General features: G+C 41.8%; 1 protein-coding gene across 2 annotated transcripts in view; it reads left to right on the top strand.

Moving 5' to 3' along the window:
• Positions 1–570: 570 nt before the first annotated feature.
• LOC148014571 (uncharacterized) overlaps positions 571–19,870 on the top strand; it is a 232,553-nt gene continuing 213,253 nt past the window's right edge. Inside the window, exons 1-5 of one of the 2 annotated variants that reach the window (XM_087666313.1) lie at positions 571–708; positions 865–983; positions 2,039–2,229; positions 2,431–2,505; positions 2,594–2,669. In XM_087666313.1, coding sequence (XP_087522439.1) covers positions 905–983; positions 2,039–2,229; positions 2,431–2,505; positions 2,594–2,669 — 421 coding nt within the window. In that variant the 5' untranslated portion in view covers positions 571–708; positions 865–904. Of the gene's footprint in view, positions 984–2,038; positions 2,230–2,430; positions 2,506–2,593; positions 2,670–19,870 lie in introns of both variants that reach the window. The other variant, XM_087666312.1, reaches the window with a different exon arrangement.

The following is a 19,870-nucleotide window of genomic DNA, read 5'->3' as shown; positions in this document are numbered from 1 at the left end:
CTATCATCGTCATCATCTTTTTCTCCTTCCTCCATTTGGTGCCCACACTAATGCCTAAAGTTGCATGCTAGGGCTAGCAAAGATTAGCCAATGTAACATTCGGTCTCAATTAGATTGTTCCTTCATTCTCTATAGTCCTTTTGTGTCTCTCTTCTCTCTTGTTCTATGTTCTCTTTATTTTCTGCTACATACTCTCACTAAATGCTACCCTCCTGCATCCTCCTCCATCCCATCGTCACTTTGATGTCTAATGAAGTTGAGATGCAATCATTGTTAAAAAATAATCGACAAAAGCGCATGAAAGGAAGTGAAGGAAAAAGATTAAGTGGGATCAATAATAACTGAGTTTTGAACCCACACTAGGAGACATTAAGCTCTTGACATATCATACAAATGAACACACAAATCCTTTTATTTTGTAATGTATTTGGTCCAATATAAAAATAAAAAAAAGCTTCCGGCACCTCCACCCTAGCAATGGCACGCCCTCCGTGTTGCCTTGGAGTTGGTGTGCTAGGAAGTCTATCTCTATCTATGGGTGTGAATAGGGGCCTTGGCTATGATGACACAAGCATCCATGGGCCCCTCCAAGCAAGCTTGAGAGACTTCGCGGGAAAACACTTCAGAAAAAATGCCGTGCGTCTCCTCTCGACTGCAGCTGCTCCATGTCGAGACGACCTCATCCTCATTGTCCTGTCAATTCCCCATGTAGATTTCTTGTCTTGAAGCAGGCTTCCTTTGTTTTCCCTTTGCCGATGATTCTTCTCTCATCTTCATCGTTTTCTGCTTCTTTTTCTCCTCCTGCTTTCTTTCTTTCCTCATTTTCTTCGTTGTGTTCCTGAAACTCGGCATGCTTCGGACCAGGCCTCGGAGCTGTCTGTGACGAAGCAGGGACGCCATAGAAATGGCCAGGAGGAAACCTAATCCGAAGAAGGCCACGCCAGTTGCTTCTTCTTCGAACGCCACACCGCAGGAGGCGTCAGGTTCCCGTCAACTTCCTGTTCTCGTGTGCATTTTCTCATTTTCTTTCTTTCTTCTGCTCGGGACCAGTAAGGTAGGGCTTGTGCTTGCAAATTTACCCTAGTAACGTGAATTACTTGCACTACAAAGGTGAATTGTTGCACTGCCAAGCTTGTGAGGTTTAATTTACTGGGAATTTGCTGCGGGTTTAATGAGACACGACTATTTGTCCCAAGCTTGCTCGTGTTTCCTTGAGGATCATATGAAGGAGTGTTAACAGTGGAGTAGGCTGAGGCTAAGCTTCACAGGATGCAGTCGCAAACTCAGACTTGATAGATTGTCAGTGGCAGACGGTCCTGATGCTACAATCTGTTTGATGAAGGGGCCTCGGTTCATAGACACCGGGGACATGCCTTCAGACCAACAATTTGTATCGGTGGTACTTGGTACACATGCTTGGACCAGAGTGACTCACTTCTACAGATCCGGGGTCAACTCTTGAAATGCTCCACTTTTCCATTTGCACGTCCGGCTGTTGTCCCAGAGGTTCAGGCTGGGAACATGAGGCTTCCTGCTTGTGCGAATGAAGTTTTTGCAATGAGCCAGCCTTTTTCAGCAAAATTGAAATAGTGATTGTGCAAATGCAACCCAACCGTAGTGGCAGGATCTGGCTTTTGTTTGGCTCTTGAAATGCACATTCAGAGAAGCTTTGTACCACACTGAACGGAATATCCTACAGCTTATTCCAGGAATGCCTACGTTTATGAAAGCTACTTATGTTCATGAGTTATGCCAAAATGAGTGCATTGGTATGCAAAGGCAGGCTTCCAAGTTATCTGGAACTAGAGTCATATTGTACATAATCCAGGATACCTTTGATACCATACTGTATGCTAAGCTCTCACTGAATATAAACATCCTAAACATGGCTTTGGAAGGGGCCATGGTCACACATGAGGGGTGGTCAAATTAGCATCAGAAACAGAGAATGATGGAGAGGCAGTGTGTTTTAATATCAGTGTGTTTTAATATAACCCACCATGCCTTCTCAACCATGTCTATCTTGCTCTTTGTGCAGCAAGCAGCAGACCGCGCTTAGTTAGAAGCAGTAGTGCACCGCCGACAACTCCATCAACACCTTCAAATGCTCCTCCTGCTCGACAGCGCAAGCCTCATCGGTTTAGACCTGGAACTGTTGCTTTGCGAGAAATCAGGCATTTTCAGAAGACAGTTCACTTTCTTATTCATCCGTTACCATTTGCACGACTGGTATGAGCTTCAAATTGGTTGTCTTTGAGATGTGCTTGTGAAGTTTGCTCGTTGCTCAACAGGTTATAGACCTTTTTTCGTGCTTTTAGGTTAGAAGCTAGCAGACGAGTTTTAGTTATTTTCCTGCTATGATTATTGAAGTGTGTGCCATAATCTGCTTGTGATGCATTCTTGAAAGCATTATGGATTTTATGTTATCAGGTCAGAGAAATTGCAGCTCAGTGTTCAGATACAGTAACTCGATGGACTGCTGAAGCATTAGTTGCCTTGCAGGAGGTTGTATGATGACTCTGGGCTCTCAGTCAACCCTTGGTACATTGTGCATTATTGCAATTGTCATAATCTTTTTTTTTTCAAATGGCAGGCTGCAGAGGACCACCTTGTACACTTGTTCGAAGACACTAATCTGTGTGCTCTTCATGCAAAACGAGTGACAATAAGTAAGCCTAAACCCCCTTATGTAATTAAACACATGTAATGGATGCATAGTTCAATGTTATACGTGTACCATATATATAGTCAAGGTCCATTCTGGTTTATGCTATCATTTTCAATGCGGCTTCTGCACTGTTCTCCAGTTAGTTTTGTTTCTGTCTGGTCCCAAAACAATACATAACTTTGCTTATGATTTGATTATTTTCTAAAACGCTGAAAATTCAAAACTAAGAAATCTAATTCTGGTGGAACTGCAGGCACTTTGTGTTACAACATGTTATTATGTCACCTCCAGTAGTAATGCACAGTATAAGAGATTGTGGACGTTGTTCAGATTTCAACTGTTTCCTTATAACATTGAGATGCTTGCTCCTGGGACTTTCCATGCCCACCAGGAGTGCCTTGTATTTTTAATAGGTCCTGCTTTCCCAGAAGCTCCACTTTGGAGAAGTATAAAATTATCTTAAAACTTGGGTCACATCTTTGAGAAGATTCACAAAGATCATAGTCTAAGCCTTTTATATGTCAATCTGAAAGCTAAACTGGAGCTCATTTAAAACCACAAGTAGAGAAATATAGATATTTGTTTGATGTTTCAGTCAAAATTCTGGCTATTATTACTCACTGCAGGCTGCAGCAGCTAGCTAGGATGACTAGCTACATGTTTGGCTGAGAAATAATCTTGGTGCATCAAGAACTGTAAACATGTCATCAATGAAGTTGCTGCTGTCATAGAGATGAGTCTAATCCTGCTCTCAAATAATGATTAAAGGTAGACGAAAGCCTCTTTAATCCTGTAGATTCGCACCTCCTCACATAGGCTCCAGATGGAGACGGGCAGATGGACAAATACCCTAGCAGAGGATAGGACTTGCCAGCTTTGTGGTTGAGAGCCTGAGATGGAGGAGCACTACATATGCAGATGCACAATATACTATGACATACGAGGACGGTACCACTGCCTCTTCCGGGATGGATTTGGACCCCTTCGTCGCGTCATGGAGTACGAGGACCAGAGATGCCTAGGTCTCTTTCTCTTGGAGCTCGAGAGGCGCCGAACTGCACTACTGCGAAACAGGAGGCCAGCTCACCTAGAGGGACACACACAGAGAGTAATGATAGACTTTTTCTATAGAGCCGACCCTATTGACACTACCAGCCTAGCAGATACAGAGCCACCCCGCCAGACACCTTACAGGCCACACTGTGGAGTCACATTGGATAGAGCCATTTCCCTTCGTCGAGCACGACGACCCCGTCTACCAGGACCACGTTCGAGGAGGCCACACCATAATCGGATTAGAGCCATTATCATGAGACACCGCAGACTCACCACCAGGCATATCAGTAAAGCAGCTAGGGACCGCATCATAGCTGAGATCATGTGCAGATCTTGAGACCAGCTACAGCCCATAGTCTCTACCACACTTTTGTACATGGCTAAATCAGATTTGGTTTTCCTTTCCTTTCCTTTTCTTTTCTATCGATGGAACAACACTACACATGGTTCAACCCTAGTATAGCCCTATCGTATAGTTATTTTCAGTATTGTTTCATAGGCCACCCACTTACTTGTAATGTTATCTTTACCTTACTGATGAGATGACATTAGACATGGATGTAATCTGGATTTTGTCTCATAGGTCACATTGGCCTTATGTAGACGTTAATATATCTTTCTTTCTTTCTTTCTTTCTTTGACATTGAGATGGCACTATCAAAGGGTGGAATATTTGATATGAAACTACCATCACGAGAAGTATATATAATGGATGTTACTAGAATGAAAAATAAACTTAATGATTTAATTAAAATTCATGAAAATTTTTAATTTAAAATAAATTTTAATTCTCGTACCCCTAGCTCTTGGCATAGTGACCATTGCGTAGGTAGTAAAGGATTTGATATCGGGTATGCAGCGGACAAGTATATAGGCTTTGTGGTACAAGGGCAAGGCAAAAATAACAAGGTGCAATGTGAAACTTTCATTAAATTGAAAGTTTGTAGCTTAGACTTGAGTGACATTGAAAGTTTTGCTTGGTAAGTAGCTCACTTAGATCACTTGAGCTATAAAGCAGGCCCTGAGCTTAAGTTTGGTTCATTGAGCAGCTCACTTACGATTAATGACTAAGTCATTAAGGAGTAGGTGGTTACTCATTCGAAAACCTTATCTTGGCTATTTGGGGCTCTCTTTCTCTCTCTCTCTCTCTCTCTCTCTCTGTGTGTCTCTCTCCTTCTTCTTCTCTTACACTTTTGAAGCAACCTAAGTTTGGAGAGTTGCAGCAACAAAAGGAGATGCATGCTTGTTGATTTTTCACGATGAACAGCAAGAGGAGAGTATTTTGCAGCCATCTTGAGGTACTTGGTAGTTGGAAATCCTTTTTTTTATCCTTTCTCTCTCTTAGGCTATGTAAGCTTTGCTTTACAAAACATATGAGAATTAGGGTTTGTTGTTTATAACAGATCAGTGGCTAAGATTTGGATAACTCGGTCATTTTGGGTGTGGAATTGCATACCGAAGACATTCCAAACAAAATCCCCAATTTCCCCCTTGTTTTGAGTTGCCATCTCCTCTCTCACTTCCTCTCTCATGTGCAAGACTTTGATGAAGCCAAAACGGGCTGCACCACTTTGATGACGCTACTCGTGCCAATGCTACTATATATCAATATACTAGAACACTTGCTACTATCTTTTGGTACTTGCTTGCATATCGATCATTCGCCTACACACACACACACACACACACACACACACACACACACACAGCTTGTTGGCCTCTTATGCCCACTTAGGCCTGTTTTTACCCTCTTATGCACGGCTACTCCAAATTGCTTGCCACCACCCTTTTGCAAACTTTGGGGTAGGCATAAGGGAAAATGTATTCAAACATGCAGGTTTGATTTTCAAGCCATTGAAACCATTAAATTCAGCATTCAATCTCCAGGCAAATGCATGCCAAAGATCAGGGTTTATGGACAGTAGGTTTACAGGTCTGAATTATTTTAATTTGACAATGAATTGAAGGTGTATTGGTTAGAGCAAAGCTCTAAGATTGTTGGATAATTAGGGTTGAGCTCTTATTTGACAAATCGGATCAATTTGGGATTGAGATTTGTGTAAATTTCTCATTGATTCTAGTGTAGCAGCAGTGAGAGACTATCGATGCATTTTTTAATGTCGTGTTGATCAACATTGGAGTGATTGCAGCTTTGTATGCTTGAGACACATTGGTTTGAGTGTGTAATTGAGACAAATTCAAATGTCATTTGTCAAGGTTGGTGAGAGAAATTGAAGATATAGCAATTGGAGTAAACATGATTCATTCAAGAGCCATGCACGTGAGGGATCGTCAGCAAAGATGGTGTTGATCGGTGATAGCCATGTTGATTGCATGTGCAAGGTCTCAAGTGGTTCATGTAAAGGCTCTTCTTGAATATTAAAAAGTATTGTAAGGGATGCTCATGAGGGCTAATCTGGTGTTGTTTATTGTGCAAGGCGTGTCAAAAATAATAAGTATGCCTTGATACCATGTCAAAATAAGCAACTGCAGAGAGATAGTAGGGTTTGCTAGGTGTAACACAGAGTATGTATGGCAAACATTGAGAGAGGAGAAACTCATAAACACAAAAAGAACACGGTGAGGATGCACTAAATCATGCTATGAGAAGAAAAGCTGATACAACGGAGCCGAAGCTCAAAGGATAACTGCATTGTCTTGTTTGAATCCGGCGGCAGCACTTATGGGGAATCTGCATAGTGAAGGGAGCGAAATGCAATCCTTCAAGCAGTGGGCTATCAAAGTAATCATTGGAGGATGAAGAACAACAATCGAGGGAGTGGACCGCTGTCCTCTGATGCTATTGGAGATGTGGAAGATGATCACCAGTTATCGAGGGAGTGAACCATAGTCCTTTGATACCAGGGAGTGACTTAGGCAGCGAAATGTAATTCCTAGAGTGTTGGAGCTGTCAAACATAGGGAGAGTAGCCCAGATCTCGACGCCAAAAAAGATCACTATTCAGCATAAGGGAAAGGTACTCACACTTGATGTAAAGTTGAAAGGTGAATCTTTTCCTATTGTATCTGTAGCTGCCATTTCCAAAGTAATGAAAAATCATCTTTCAACGTACTTGGTTTTTACTAAGGATAAAGATGATAGTGAGAATGTTAGAAACATGTCTAATTTAGAGAAGAATCGCATGTCATTTCTGAAAATGTATGTTGATTGCTACTCTCAGTCACTTCCATGGCAACTACCGCTTGAAAGGCCAGAAGATCATGGCATAGATCTTATCCTTGGAAGTAGCCCACCTAATAAGCCACCCTATAGAGTCAGTGTAGCCCAACAGGAGGAGATTACGAGTCAGGTAAATGAGCTGTTAGAAAAAGGGTTGATTCAGCCTAGCTCATTTCCTTTTTGTTCTCTAGTGCTTTTGGTGCAGAAAAAGGATGGTTCATGGCGTATGTGCATGGGGAGAAGCCGAATAAAAAGTTGTTTAAGGCTGAGAAAAGGGGAAAATCTGAAAATCAGCGTGAAAAGAGGCCAAATAACAAAGAAAGGGCTCGAAAACATTGGCACAACGTAGGGAATTGATGGCTGCAAATAAACGTTTTATTTGTGAACAGGAGGGTCACATTGCAAGGGGCTGTCCCGATAGGCAGCAAGCTAGAAAATCAGAAAATTAGGGAGATTCTAAAGGAAAGAAGGCCAAAATATCTGTGGGATTGGTGCCTGATGTTGTTAGTGATCAGCCCAATGATGATGCTACTGAGTTGTGCAGAGCATGGGACAAAATTAGGGATCAGGATGCATTGATTTTCTTTGATAATGGTGCACGAGCCAACTTTATCTCTGTTGACATGGCCGCCCGTCTAGGCATCAGAGAGGATGAGATGGGAACCATAGGGGAACTTGGAATGGCATGTAAGGGCTATGCAGAGCTCGTCACACCGCTCATTGGAAAGCTTCGATTGCATATACAAGGATATGTGGACATCAAAGAGTTCTTCATTGCTTCACTTGAGGGTTGTGATGTATTGCTTGGTATACCATGGTGTCACCGTATGCATGTAGTGATTGATTCTCGTGCAAAAAAGATCACTATTCAGCATAAGTGAAAGGTATTCACACTTAATGTAAAGTTGAAAGGTGAATCTGTCTCTGTTGTATCTGTAGCTACCATTTCCAAAGTAATGAAAAATCATCTTTCGGCGTACTTGGTTTTTACTAAGGATAAAGATGATAGTGAGAATGTTGGGAACATGTCTAAGTTAGAGAAGAATCGCATGTCATTTCTGAAAATGTATGTTGATTGCTTCTCTCAGTCACTTCTAGGGCAGCTACCACTTGAAAGGCCAGAAGATCATGGTATAGATCTTATCCCTGGAAGTAGCCCATCTAATAAGCCACCCTATAGAGTCAGTCCAGCCCAACAAGAAGAGATTACCTCTTCATTGCTCCACTTGAGGGTTGTGATGTATTGCTTGGTATGCCATGGTGTCACCGTATGCATGCAATGATTGATTCTCGTGCAAAAAAGATCACTATTCAGCATTGTTAGAAATCGTGGATCTAGAGCATGGCAGATGCTATGGTGGGTGGAAGATGAGGACCAAACTCATGATGACATAGACAAGTAGAGACAAACTGTTACATAAGTGAATTAGGTTCCAAGATGGCAGCTTGGACTCGTAAACACAATCTTGTGTAGGACTGATAAAGTCAAGACACTTAACTGAAAGTACAAAGCATCATGACATTGTATTCATTCCATATGAAAGTAATAGTCAAGTACAATGCTTTATAGAAATTGGATTGTTCCACTCTCCTCACTGCGCATAGGGATTTAGTACAGCTCTTCTTGGAGCATACATCATTTGCATTTCTCAACACCCCCCTCAAATGATGAGTCTCTACACTTGCTGGCTTTTGCCCCCCCTACATGATAACATGGCCCGGGAGACTAGCTCATAGGCAACCTACTCAAGTTAAAGCTTGAGACTTAACATCTTTGGCAAGGGTTTTTACAAAGCAAATCCACTAAGGGAAACATAGAGATCCACTATGGGAACAAATTTCTTAGAACAATCTATTAGAGTTGTTGATGGTAGCGGAAGTATCTTCTTCTTCTTCTTCATTCATGAATTGACCTTGGTGGTGGTCATTCTGCATCTGTTGTGCTCTTTTCTTGTGAAAACATTCACTGGCAATATGGCCAGTCTTACCATAATAATGACATGTCATTCGACCTCTGTTATCGGTGTTGAGTCCTCGACCTCTTCCTTTGGGTCCCGTAGCTCCTTTGGTGTATAGGAGATTTTTCCTTGAGCTGGTTTCTTTTACATCTTTGCTTTTAAATTTACTTTTCCCATCAAGCAGTGAGTGCTCAATGTCTTTGAGTGAGAGACTGGGAACATTACTTAGGGTGGATATAAGGTTCTCATATGGATCCTTATTTACACTTGCAAGCGGTACGGCTATTGCTTCATCTTCATCAATATTCTTCTTAAGAGTTGCAAGCTGGGTTTTTAGGCTCTTGAACTTGTTAATGTGTGTGGTCTAGAAGCACTGTCTTTGATATCTAGTTTATAAAATTGCACGAGTAATTTTACATTTGAATTCTTTGCTTGGGTACCAAACATCTTGTTAAGTTCCTCCCAAGCAGTTCTAGCATTTCTAATGCCAGAGATATGATGTAGCATATCATCACTTAGTCCCCGGGCAATGATGCCTAGTGCCTTGTTATTCATCTTCTTCCATTCTTTGGTTTTGAGCTGGTCTTGTTCAACAAACCCGTCTTCATCATTTTCCTTCTTACTATCTGCATCATCTTCAAACAGGTCCCACAAGTCCTTTCGCATAAGGTGATACACGGTCTTCTCCTTCCAGACATATAAGCCTTCACCATTAAACTTTGCTGTCTGTTCCACTTCAGTCATCTTATTAGGAGGTCTTACCATGAGAACTCTTGGGCAGTGTCTATCCTTTTACAAGAAGATTGAGATTTACACGAGATTTTATCAATGTGACTTTAAATCATCACACAGACTGAGAATAATCTTCAAAGCATGAATCAAAAAGTGAGTTATTTCTTGAATGTGCTAACAAGCACAAGTGATGGGGCAGTGCCAAATCCCACTATGTAGTATCAAAAGATACTATGGTTTTGCAGATGATGATTCTTGTTGGCTTGATGGTTAATGTTACCCCTTCAGCTTTGATTTCTCCAAATCTTCCAAAGCTTGATGATTGTTTGGTGAAGTATTTGCTAAACATTGAGTGATTACTCAGTTCAAAGTAGTAGGAGCTTGAGAGTGCCAAGAGGAGTGAGAAAATGAAGAAAATTGAAGCTTTAAGTGATCTTAGATATGGCTTCCTAGATTAGGGTTTTGATTGAGGCTTGGTTTTTCACTGATTGCAGGAGCTACAGTGGATCATTTTCAAAACTTTTTTTATGAAAATGAAGCTCTCTTTATGCTCTATAAAAGCCCTATGATCATCATCTAGATCACTGCAAGATCGTCACGCGTAGAGCACATAAACGGAAGCAGGCACAATTTCAGATAGAACTGACGATTTTTGGTAATCCTACATTGAAGGATGAGCAATGCCAAGCTTTGAGTCTACAGGAGGGAGTGCCTTGATGTTAGGAGGATATTCTTAGAAGAAATCTTATAAAGATATTGCCTCTAGAGAGAGATCCAAGTCCTCCATGAAGGGTATGTCCTACAGGCCACAAGCTGAGTTTATGGCAGCAATTGACAGAAGTGACAATGCTGAGCTCCAGATAGGGCAATGTCCAGTTCTTATGTGATATAGAGAAGCCTTGGGAGTTAAGGAATAAATCATCAGAGGGGAGCTTGGAGAGATATGCCCTGTAGAGAAAGTTATAGAAGCTTGAAAGGAGTTAGGTGCAGACCTGGCTATGGCTGCCAAGGTGGAGCAAGTGGAGATGAGTTGAGACATAAGCTCATTGAGCTGACTTGGCAGTGGCTATTGCGGTTCCCATTTGCAACCACTCCTTGGATTTTGTGACTCCATATGAGGCTTTCTTTGGTAGGAAGCCTTCCGTGTCTCACTTTCGCATCTTTGGGTGTGATGCATTTGTCCATGTGGACAAGAAAATGAAGACGAAGCTTGACTTAAAGTCTAGGAAGCTCATCTTTGTGGCCTACAATACTACCACGAAGGGCTATTGGTTCTATGACCTGACGACATGGAAGATTGAGGTGAGCAAGGATGTGATCTTTGATGAGGCTGCGGCCTTTGAGGGTCCTATTGATGGTTCTATTGCAAGCGATTCTTCGTCTCGATGACTGAACCTCCCCCACCCTCAATTCCTCTCCTCCCTTCTTAGTTGCTTCTTAGTACCCCTTTGTCTTCGGGCCCTCCCCCTTCTCCACCTTCTACACCGGCTTCCCTACCACCTTTGATAGATGTGACTTCTTCACCGAATGCTTTCACCCCTTCAGCCTCCCATGTGGAGTCTTCTAAGGATGCTCAATGGTCAAAGGGGAGCCTTCTTCAAATAAGAAGGATTTACCCCTTAGTGAGGGGGAGTCTTCCACAGATAGGTGCATTGTAGGTATTGGAGGCTACTTAGTCTCGCTCGCAGCAAGACGAGTCTGTTCGGATTCCTCTTTGATATAAGTGGCTGTGTTTCTCACTTTCTTGCTTCTTCTATAGGTCCACGCCGATCAACTTGTTGACAACCCAGCAAGACAGGAGGCGACTCGATTCTATGGGATTATGTAGAGAGAGGGGGCCACTCCCTCTGGTTGGATTGACTTTAATTGGGTAGGTGATGTGGATTTGAGATAGTCCACTATAGTTTATGCCTTCTTCCTCGGATCGGGAGCTATCTTGTGGAGCAGTAAGAAATAGCCTACTATGGCCCTTTCTTCTACAAAGGTAGAGTATTGTGCATTATGTTCTGCAATTATGGAGGTGGTTTGGCTTCACCACATGTTAGCGGAGATAGGATTTTCCTAGCCCGACCTATGGAGCTATGTGTGGACAATTAAAGCGCTCTAACTTGCCTAAGAACCTTGTGCTTCATGCTTGCATGAAGCACATTGAGGTTCGGTATCAGTATGTTCGAGAGTGGATCGTGGATTCCGAGTTAGCGGTGGCCTATTGTCCCAAGACAGACAACACAGTGGATCTCTTTACGAAGCCTTTAGCCCACGTTTGTATGCTTCATTACATGAGGTTGTTAGGTCTTTAGATCCTACCAGGATATGAAAGGGGGTGTTAACCTGTCTATTTTAGTCATGTCAATTTGTCATCTCTTGGTTGTGAGCTTTTGTCAAAGTCTGATAATGACATAGGAGCTCTGGTAGTTTTAGGTGCATTTTCTTTACTTGGCTTCCTATGTGCATTTCTAGGTAAGTTTTTGCTTTTCCTAGTCTGTCTCTATTTGTTGGACATTTTCTTGCCCAGTCGGGAATTTTCTGTGGCCACCTAATATTTTTTGGCATGTTTTATTAGTGCGACCAGCATTAAGTGCTGGTTGGCCAGCATTAATGGCACTTATAGGTGTAGGTTGGCCAGTTTTTGGCATTCTTGGCTATTTATAGTTAGCCCCCCCTTGGCAGAAACACATGCAAGCTCCCTATCCAATAGTGGTATTAGAGTGGGTTCGATTGGATTATGCTGCCATCGCCATCTCCATGTGTTGCACGTGTTACTGTTGCAGCTCCTTCAACACTGAAAGGGTGTTGTCGGCTACTACATGTTTGCCTCAACTCTAGTGACATTGCCCTTCCATGCTAAGAGCGTGATAATTGCACACATTGCTACCAATAATGCCATCCATGTAGTAGCAGTAGAAGGAGAAGAAGAAGAAGAAGAAGAAGAAGAAGAAGAAGGTGAAGGTGTGTTGTCCCAGCTCTGCTCGCAAAGCCCATACACCCAACGTTGCTACCTTGCATGCTTGCCATCAGGAGTCATCTCAATTTTTATGTGTCACTTGATTCCTAGATTGACTTCTCACCAATCATGTAGCTTCGACAACTCACTCCAACCCGTAATATGCTTCATGTGCACCTCTTGCTTACTGGTTGACTCTTACGCCTCAATTGTGAGATTTTTACTTGCTTGGTCCTACACTAGATGACTTGCTTGCCCATGTGCTTGTCATTGATGGCACGTCTAACAGGTTTAGCCCTGTTGTGTGTCATCATCATCGATTCGTGCTCGTTCACCTGTTGAGTGCCACATCACATCATCTCAATATATGCTGTTGATTAAGGTTTTAATTGAACCTTAATTCATTATGTGAAAAAATATTCTTGGTAAGGGATAGTTTGTACAAGAATTTTTGGGCCTTTTTGATTTTGTGCTCGAATTTCTCAAAATTTGTTCACATGCAATTTGGGGCACTTTGATTTTTATACAAATCTTTCCAGATTTCTTTATCAAACGTTGGGACTTTTCACATTCGAGGGCTCAGCCATCAAGTTGGAGATTCCATCAACACGTTTAAGACCACTTGAGTGCTTGCCTTTGACATCAGTCGAAAAATGATCTGCCAAGTGTCTAGTGCTTGATGATGCTGTTGCAAGCGATTGACCCTGATTTTGATGTCCTTGATATCAACAATGAGGGGGGATTTCTATTCCGCTAAAATTTGTTTAAAAAGTAAAATTTATAAAAATTAAAAAATATATAAAAACTTAGGTATTTTTGAATTAGACATTGACCATGCCAATGCATGTGTTAAGACCTTTTCAAACACTTACTGTGTGGGGTGCTTTGCTCGGGTTTTAATCCAAAACGAGTTGTATTTCTTTCTATTCACAAAGGAGTTATGTTTTGAGGGCCAATTTTAACCACTTTGAGTATGACCTCTGAGTTGATCCTGAAAGCTATACCCTTGTATTTGGCTTCTAGTCATGTGCCCAGTGCTGCTAAGCCATGCTGGCTTTTGATTAGGCTTTGAGCCACACACACACCCCTCTCTGAACCATGTTTTACATTGGGTCCTTGAGCTTGTTAGTAGATTGTGTCATGACCTACCTCGTGTTGTATCTCTCTCACTTATGTATCTCCTTTTTGAGAATCATTGAATATATATTTAGGCACTATCACTTGTACTTTCATCTCGCATATCTACTTACTATTATCAATCTATCTTTCAGTTTGTGTGTAGTTGCAAGAGCTCTCTCTCTCTCTCTCTCTCTCTCTCTCTCTCTCTCTCTCTCACCTCCATGGAGTTCCATCCGCCACAACTTGCTAGTTACACATGGGAGTTCCATACCCAACACTCCACACTTGGTCATTCATCACTTGCAAATTCAGTGCATGCTCTATGGAGAGAGGGGGACCAGTGCCAGTGCCCATGTAGCTAGCGACTCATTGTTGCATGTGACTATCTTGTGTTTGATATATGGATTCCATTTCCTGAGCATATTTTTGAGTTCTCCGTTGTAGTGTTCTTGTGTTTTCTCTTTCCTCTCTCTTCTATCTTGTGTTTAGGAGTCTATTTCAGCATTCTTTCATGCTTCCATGGCTGCATCCACTTTTGACATGGTATTAGATTTCAGGATCTACGCTCTTGCTCTTATTTTTTGTTGATTGCAGGTCTTCTATTGCTTATCATTGATTTCCTCTAACTGCTGCCTGCAGGTCTTCTATTGCTTATCATTGATTTCCTCTAACTGCTGCCACCTCCTTATAGCCTGCCAACACGTGTTTGCTGCAAATCACCCTGTTTCTAGCCTCTGCAATCTATGTTTACTGCATTAATTGCTCTTACTGCTTGTGTTTTGTCTCCAGTAATCTGCATTTTCATTTTCTGTATTATTTTATTCTGGTACTGCTGTATTCAATGTTTGTAAGTTGGATGACTGTCTTTTCAGGTTCTGTTGGCTGTAATCTTAACCTTTTGGCTGCGTTTGATCGGATTTTATGCTTTTGCAGTAGTTATTTTGTGATCAGCTAGCGCTACATTGAGTGCGAACTCCAGTTATTGCAGTCTATGCTGCGCTTTGGTTGTCTTCTCCCTTTTCTCTTCTTTCCTTTATTTTCTCTTCCTATCCTCTCTAGATGGCTCCCCCCTATTGCTCTATTGATGACTAAAATGGAGTGCTGTTATGAAAGCATGGTTTGTGCAAAAGTGGTCATGGTACATTGTTTTTGGAGCTTTTGAGCATCCTGAGCGTCCCACTCCTCTTCCAACTGATTTTGACGAGGACAACTATAAAGAAGCTGTGCTCATAGGGGATAATGATGATGGCCGTGCATATTTTGCTCTTCTTTACTATATCTCTAAAGAAGTTCTTTTGATAGTCACCTCTTGCAGGACTACTTCAGCGATCTGAAGGAAGCTTCATATATTGTACAAGGCTCCTTCGACAATGCATGCAGTTACCTTTTATGGACGTCTCCAATAGATGAAGTTTGAGCAGAAGAATACTATTCAGTTATTCTTACTTCGTCTTACACAAGTAAAGGACTAGCTTCAACACATGAAGTCCACCCTTCCAAAGGCTCATCTTATGGGAACTATGCTTTATAAGCTCCCTCTGGAGTTTGATGGAGTAGCCAATGCTTTGCGGACCTAGACATCATTAATACCAATGAGCTTTATACATATGTCCTTGATGCTACTTGAGCATGAGGCATCTTTGCGGTTACGGGGGAGGCTTCTGCCATGAGGACATGTATTTTTGAAACCTTACTTAACATGTGGATTATTTTTTAATCACATGATTAAGTAAATGATGCACATGTGAGGTGCAACTGGGGTTAAAGTAAATTTACGAGCTCGGGACTTGAAGAAATCACAGGATGTCAAAGGCAAAAGTTGCTATAAGTTATGCCGCACAGGTACTTGGTGGTATCCGGTGTTAGTTGTTGGCTTAGGTCATCCATTTGGCATAAGTGTCAGTTGGTGACACTAGAGAAGTGGCGTGTAATGGTACCTAACGCCAATCTAATGGTCAAAGATGGCGCAGAGACACTCGGAAATGGAAGTTGTCTAGCCAATTTAATTATTGGCCAGTTAGATTATTTTTCAGGGCACTGAAATAATTATTAGATTAATTTTCGGTATTTTAAGGCTGAAAATTAATATTTAATTATGAAAAATGTTGGAAAAACCATTTGGAAAGGTTGTCACTTGTGAAAAATGTCCATGCAAGACTGAAAAACGTCTTTAGAGGCTGGAGAGAGGCATTTCTATAAATTCAGCCTGCAAGAGAGAGGGAGGGGAGGTTGTTGGTCTGATTTGCAGCCATTGGAGAACCTTTTGAGGCAGCCAGAGACCAATCAACAGTAGGAGATAGCACCTACAGGCTCAACGAGGCACGACAACAGCAGTAAATGACTGATTTTCTTCAGTTCTTTGCATCTACATGCTGTTGTGGTAGGGCAGTAGCTGCACTTGACTGATTTTCAGTCATTCCTCGCGACAAAACTCTGAATTTTCTCTCTCTACAGCTTTCCCTCTCATTTCCAAGTCATTTCATAGCCTTGCTCCGAAGATCTTAGCATTTGGACCCTTGGAGGCTGAGAAATTGCCTGTTGTAAATCCTAATTTACAACAGAAATTAGGGTTTAGTAGCAGCTTTGGAAAGCGTGCCAGAAATTGAAAGCTCCAAGAGTTGGATTCAACAAGGCTGAAGGTGAATCTCAGCTGAATTCAGGTGGAGGACTAGCCAGCCATTGAATTTGGGGCATTTCCATTGTCTATGAAGTGGGTGAAGGCCAATTGAGTGCCCGAATCAAGGGGCAAAATAGATTGAAGACTTGCTGGTCACTTTGGACAGCAAGGGGAGTTGAAATACCGAAAGGGATTGGGAGAATCCCGTTGTAAGTCAACTTTTTCTTCAATAAAGCTAAAGAAATACCGAAAGGGGCATCAATTTTGGGGCCAATCGGGCGTGCATTATCCAAGATCAATAGGTAAATTTGTATTTTCAGATTTGCATTTATTGTTTGCTGCTGTAATTAAGTTGTAATTAGGGATTTACCACCCTATCCGAGGAGGAAGACAGTTTCAGCTTCCCTCCTAGTATGGTTGCTCTAGTGAGGCCTTTGCTACTTCAGAGAGAGGTGACAGGAAGAAGACGTTGAATGCCTAATGCTATCATTGCAGTAAGAAGAGACATTTGCGCAAGGATTGCAAACAATTAGCAGCTTTAAGGAAGGAGGAGGAGAACAAGTAGCATGATATAGAGTCCTCCGCTAAGTTATCCATCTCCTTCCACTTTGACTTGGGTCCTCCTACCAAGGCCAAGGCCAAGGCATGAAAAGGCTCACTTCTTTAGTCTGAGCAAAGGGCTTGGCAGCCCCTCCTATAATTGCAGTAAAAAACCAGAGTATTTCAGCCCAATGACAGCTCAAAATAGTCCACAACCAGTGGTCTAACTCATAAGTATAATGGTTAAGACTTATGCTTTGGAGTTGCTTCAACTTAAACTCTTGCAACCTCACTGCCAGGATAAATACATACAGTCTGAAAATTGTAAACTGTTAGTGACCATGAGCTTATTCAAAGCCAAAACTAAGTCATATACATGTCATACATGTCCCAAACCTTCATAGACAGCTGCTAGTACATGTAGCAGTCCAAGCATAACCATACGGGCACAAAACAATGCATATCCAGCAAGTACAAGTGACATAAATCTGCTCACAGATTGTATACAGCCAATAAACTATCAAATCAAGATGTATTTCAGCCCAAGAGAACCTCAAACCACTTCATACATATGTCACTGTGTGTACAGGTCAATACATGGCCAAACAAGCATCCGCAGACACTCTATCTGTAAGAGGCAATGTCATATAATGCATTCACTGTTTATGACCAGCCAATACCCTGTGAATACATTTGTTTCTAGATTCAGACTTCAGTTTTTAAGAGCTTCCAATGCTCATATCAATGCTTATAGCATTCATCCCGTACCATACAACTCCCTGTAGGTCAAAAAACTTGTACTTTTTCAATGCATTGACTATATGATGATGACAGTTTTATGACAGTTTTCAGCCTGTCATTGACTTCCCAAAACTGAGCATTTCAGTCAATAACTTCAGTCCACAACCATGTCAGACAATGCGTATGGTTCCCAGAGCATGTATATGCTTCAACAAGTTCTCCTGAGCATGCCAAGAAGCTCAAGGCTCTTGAGTAGAATCAAGTGTATGCTGTATACTCACTGATTACAGCAGGTCTTCAGTGTTTTCAGATCTGTGGTCAACTGTCACAGCTCATAGATGAGCTCATGATCAAGTACTGACATATCCAGGACTTCAATGACCTTCCAGAGAGCATAGACAAGCTGTGTGTCAGTCCATGGATGATGGAGTTGTTGATTTGCAGACCATGAGGGCAGCAACATAAACAGGCGCAGTCACGCTGTTTTCTGATCCTGGACCAGCAGCTACTGTTGATGGTAATGATGATGATGAGCACTCAAATGTGCTCAAGGATGCTCCCAAAGACTCCCAGACAAGTCTTCACTGTTGCCATGAAGCATAGAGTCTCACATGAACAGATACATACCTTGTGCTATAGCAATGGAGGAAAATGACAGTCAGTCCTTTGTTCTCTTCAACCCTGACAGTTCAATCTTCAGGTCTTCTTCCCATATGCACTCCACCGAGCCCAGTCATGGGTGCTCTGATACCATGTTGAGATCGAGAGAGGCAGAGACGGAGAGAGGAGCAAGCATTCTCTCATCTTCTTCTTTATTCATTTTATCATAACCACACACAAAGAGTAAGTGTATACAATAGTACTAAGGTCTGTAGGACCATTCACACTGGGTCTAAGACCACTGACTTATTTAATGTCCCACACTTGCTGATACAGCTGGACAAGACTAATGTCAGTCATACATACTAACAGGAGAATAGTATGAGCTTGATATTCTAACAAGAGATGGAGTGTGAGAGGGTGGTGAGGTGGGATAGGTGAGCCTTATTTATACAGGTATATAGATGCATATGCTTTAGAGAGAGACTTCCTTGATGCAGCTGTTATTGGAGAGAGCTCCTAGTCCAAGTTCACATGAGGGGACACTTTGGTGGTCTTGAGACTTGGCCAAAGGTGGGGATCTATATTGACATGTGCTCAGAGGGATTTTTAACAAGATGATTATCTATGCTACTATCAGACATAGAGAGGTGCTATGATTCTTCTCTGTTTTCAGGAGCTAGTACGATCAACATCGACATTAGGTTCTCTCCGAGGCACCTTGGTGGTGGCTTGATCACCTATTGCTTGGGTATCCATGGTTCTATTTTGGTGGTCTTAGTTGTGTGGACTATGATGAGTCATTATCATTGTATCATTGTATTATATTAGATCACCCCATGATCTGAGAGAGGGTGTTAGCAATCTAGTCAGCTCATGTGTGAGTTTGGCATGTTTTTGAGTGGGTTGGATATTTTAGGGATATTTAGATATTTTTTTATTGGTCATACTGATGGTGATTTATGCATTTTATGCTGGTCGACCAGCATTAAATGCTGGCTGACCTGATGCCATTTATGGCATTCTGTTGGCCTATTTATTCAGGCTCCCCCTCCACACTTAAGTCATTCATAACTTTTGTAGATCCAGTGCATGTCTTGTGGAGAAAGGGAGCCGGTGCTAGTGCCCACACAGCAAGTGACTCACTGTTGTACGTGACTCTCATGTTTGGTATATGGATTCCATTTCTCGAGCATATCTCTGAGTTCTCCTTTGCAATGTTTTTGTGTTTTCTCTTTCCTCTCTCTTTTGTCTTATGTTCAAGAGTCTATTTCTAAACTCTTTCATGCTTCCATTGTTGCATCCACTCCTGACAACTAGTGTTTGGATGTCCAATGATGTAACTCTTTTCCCCTTATGAGTGATTATTGTGCTCGGCAATATATTCAGGAATGAAGTGAGGAAAAAGACTCTTCAAGGAATGTCTCGACTCCTAAAGTAGCCTTTGCCTCGGGGCGGTTCTTGCCCTTGACCAAATATTGCATGGCGAAGAACCAATTCGGGCTAAAGTGAACCATAATAAGCAGTGTCCTCAAGCTATGGAACTTAATTGGAACAATGAATTCACCTTGCTCTAGTTGTTCTTTCAAACAACTTGCATGGAGTATCAAGTGAACTTGGATCTTCGGAGGTAAACTAAACGTGCAAGACATGCTACTTATCTTCTTGGTAATTAGGAAATGACAACAATTTTTGAAGATAGTTTATAGCATTTG

Source organism: Lygodium microphyllum, chromosome 25 (assembly GCF_053477565.2).
Source record: "Lygodium microphyllum isolate KBCC chromosome 25, Lygodium_microphyllum_v1.1.10, whole genome shotgun sequence".
Classification (NCBI taxonomy): domain Eukaryota; kingdom Viridiplantae; phylum Streptophyta; class Polypodiopsida; order Schizaeales; family Lygodiaceae; genus Lygodium; species Lygodium microphyllum.
This window is presented reverse-complemented; position numbering and strand designations above follow the sequence as displayed.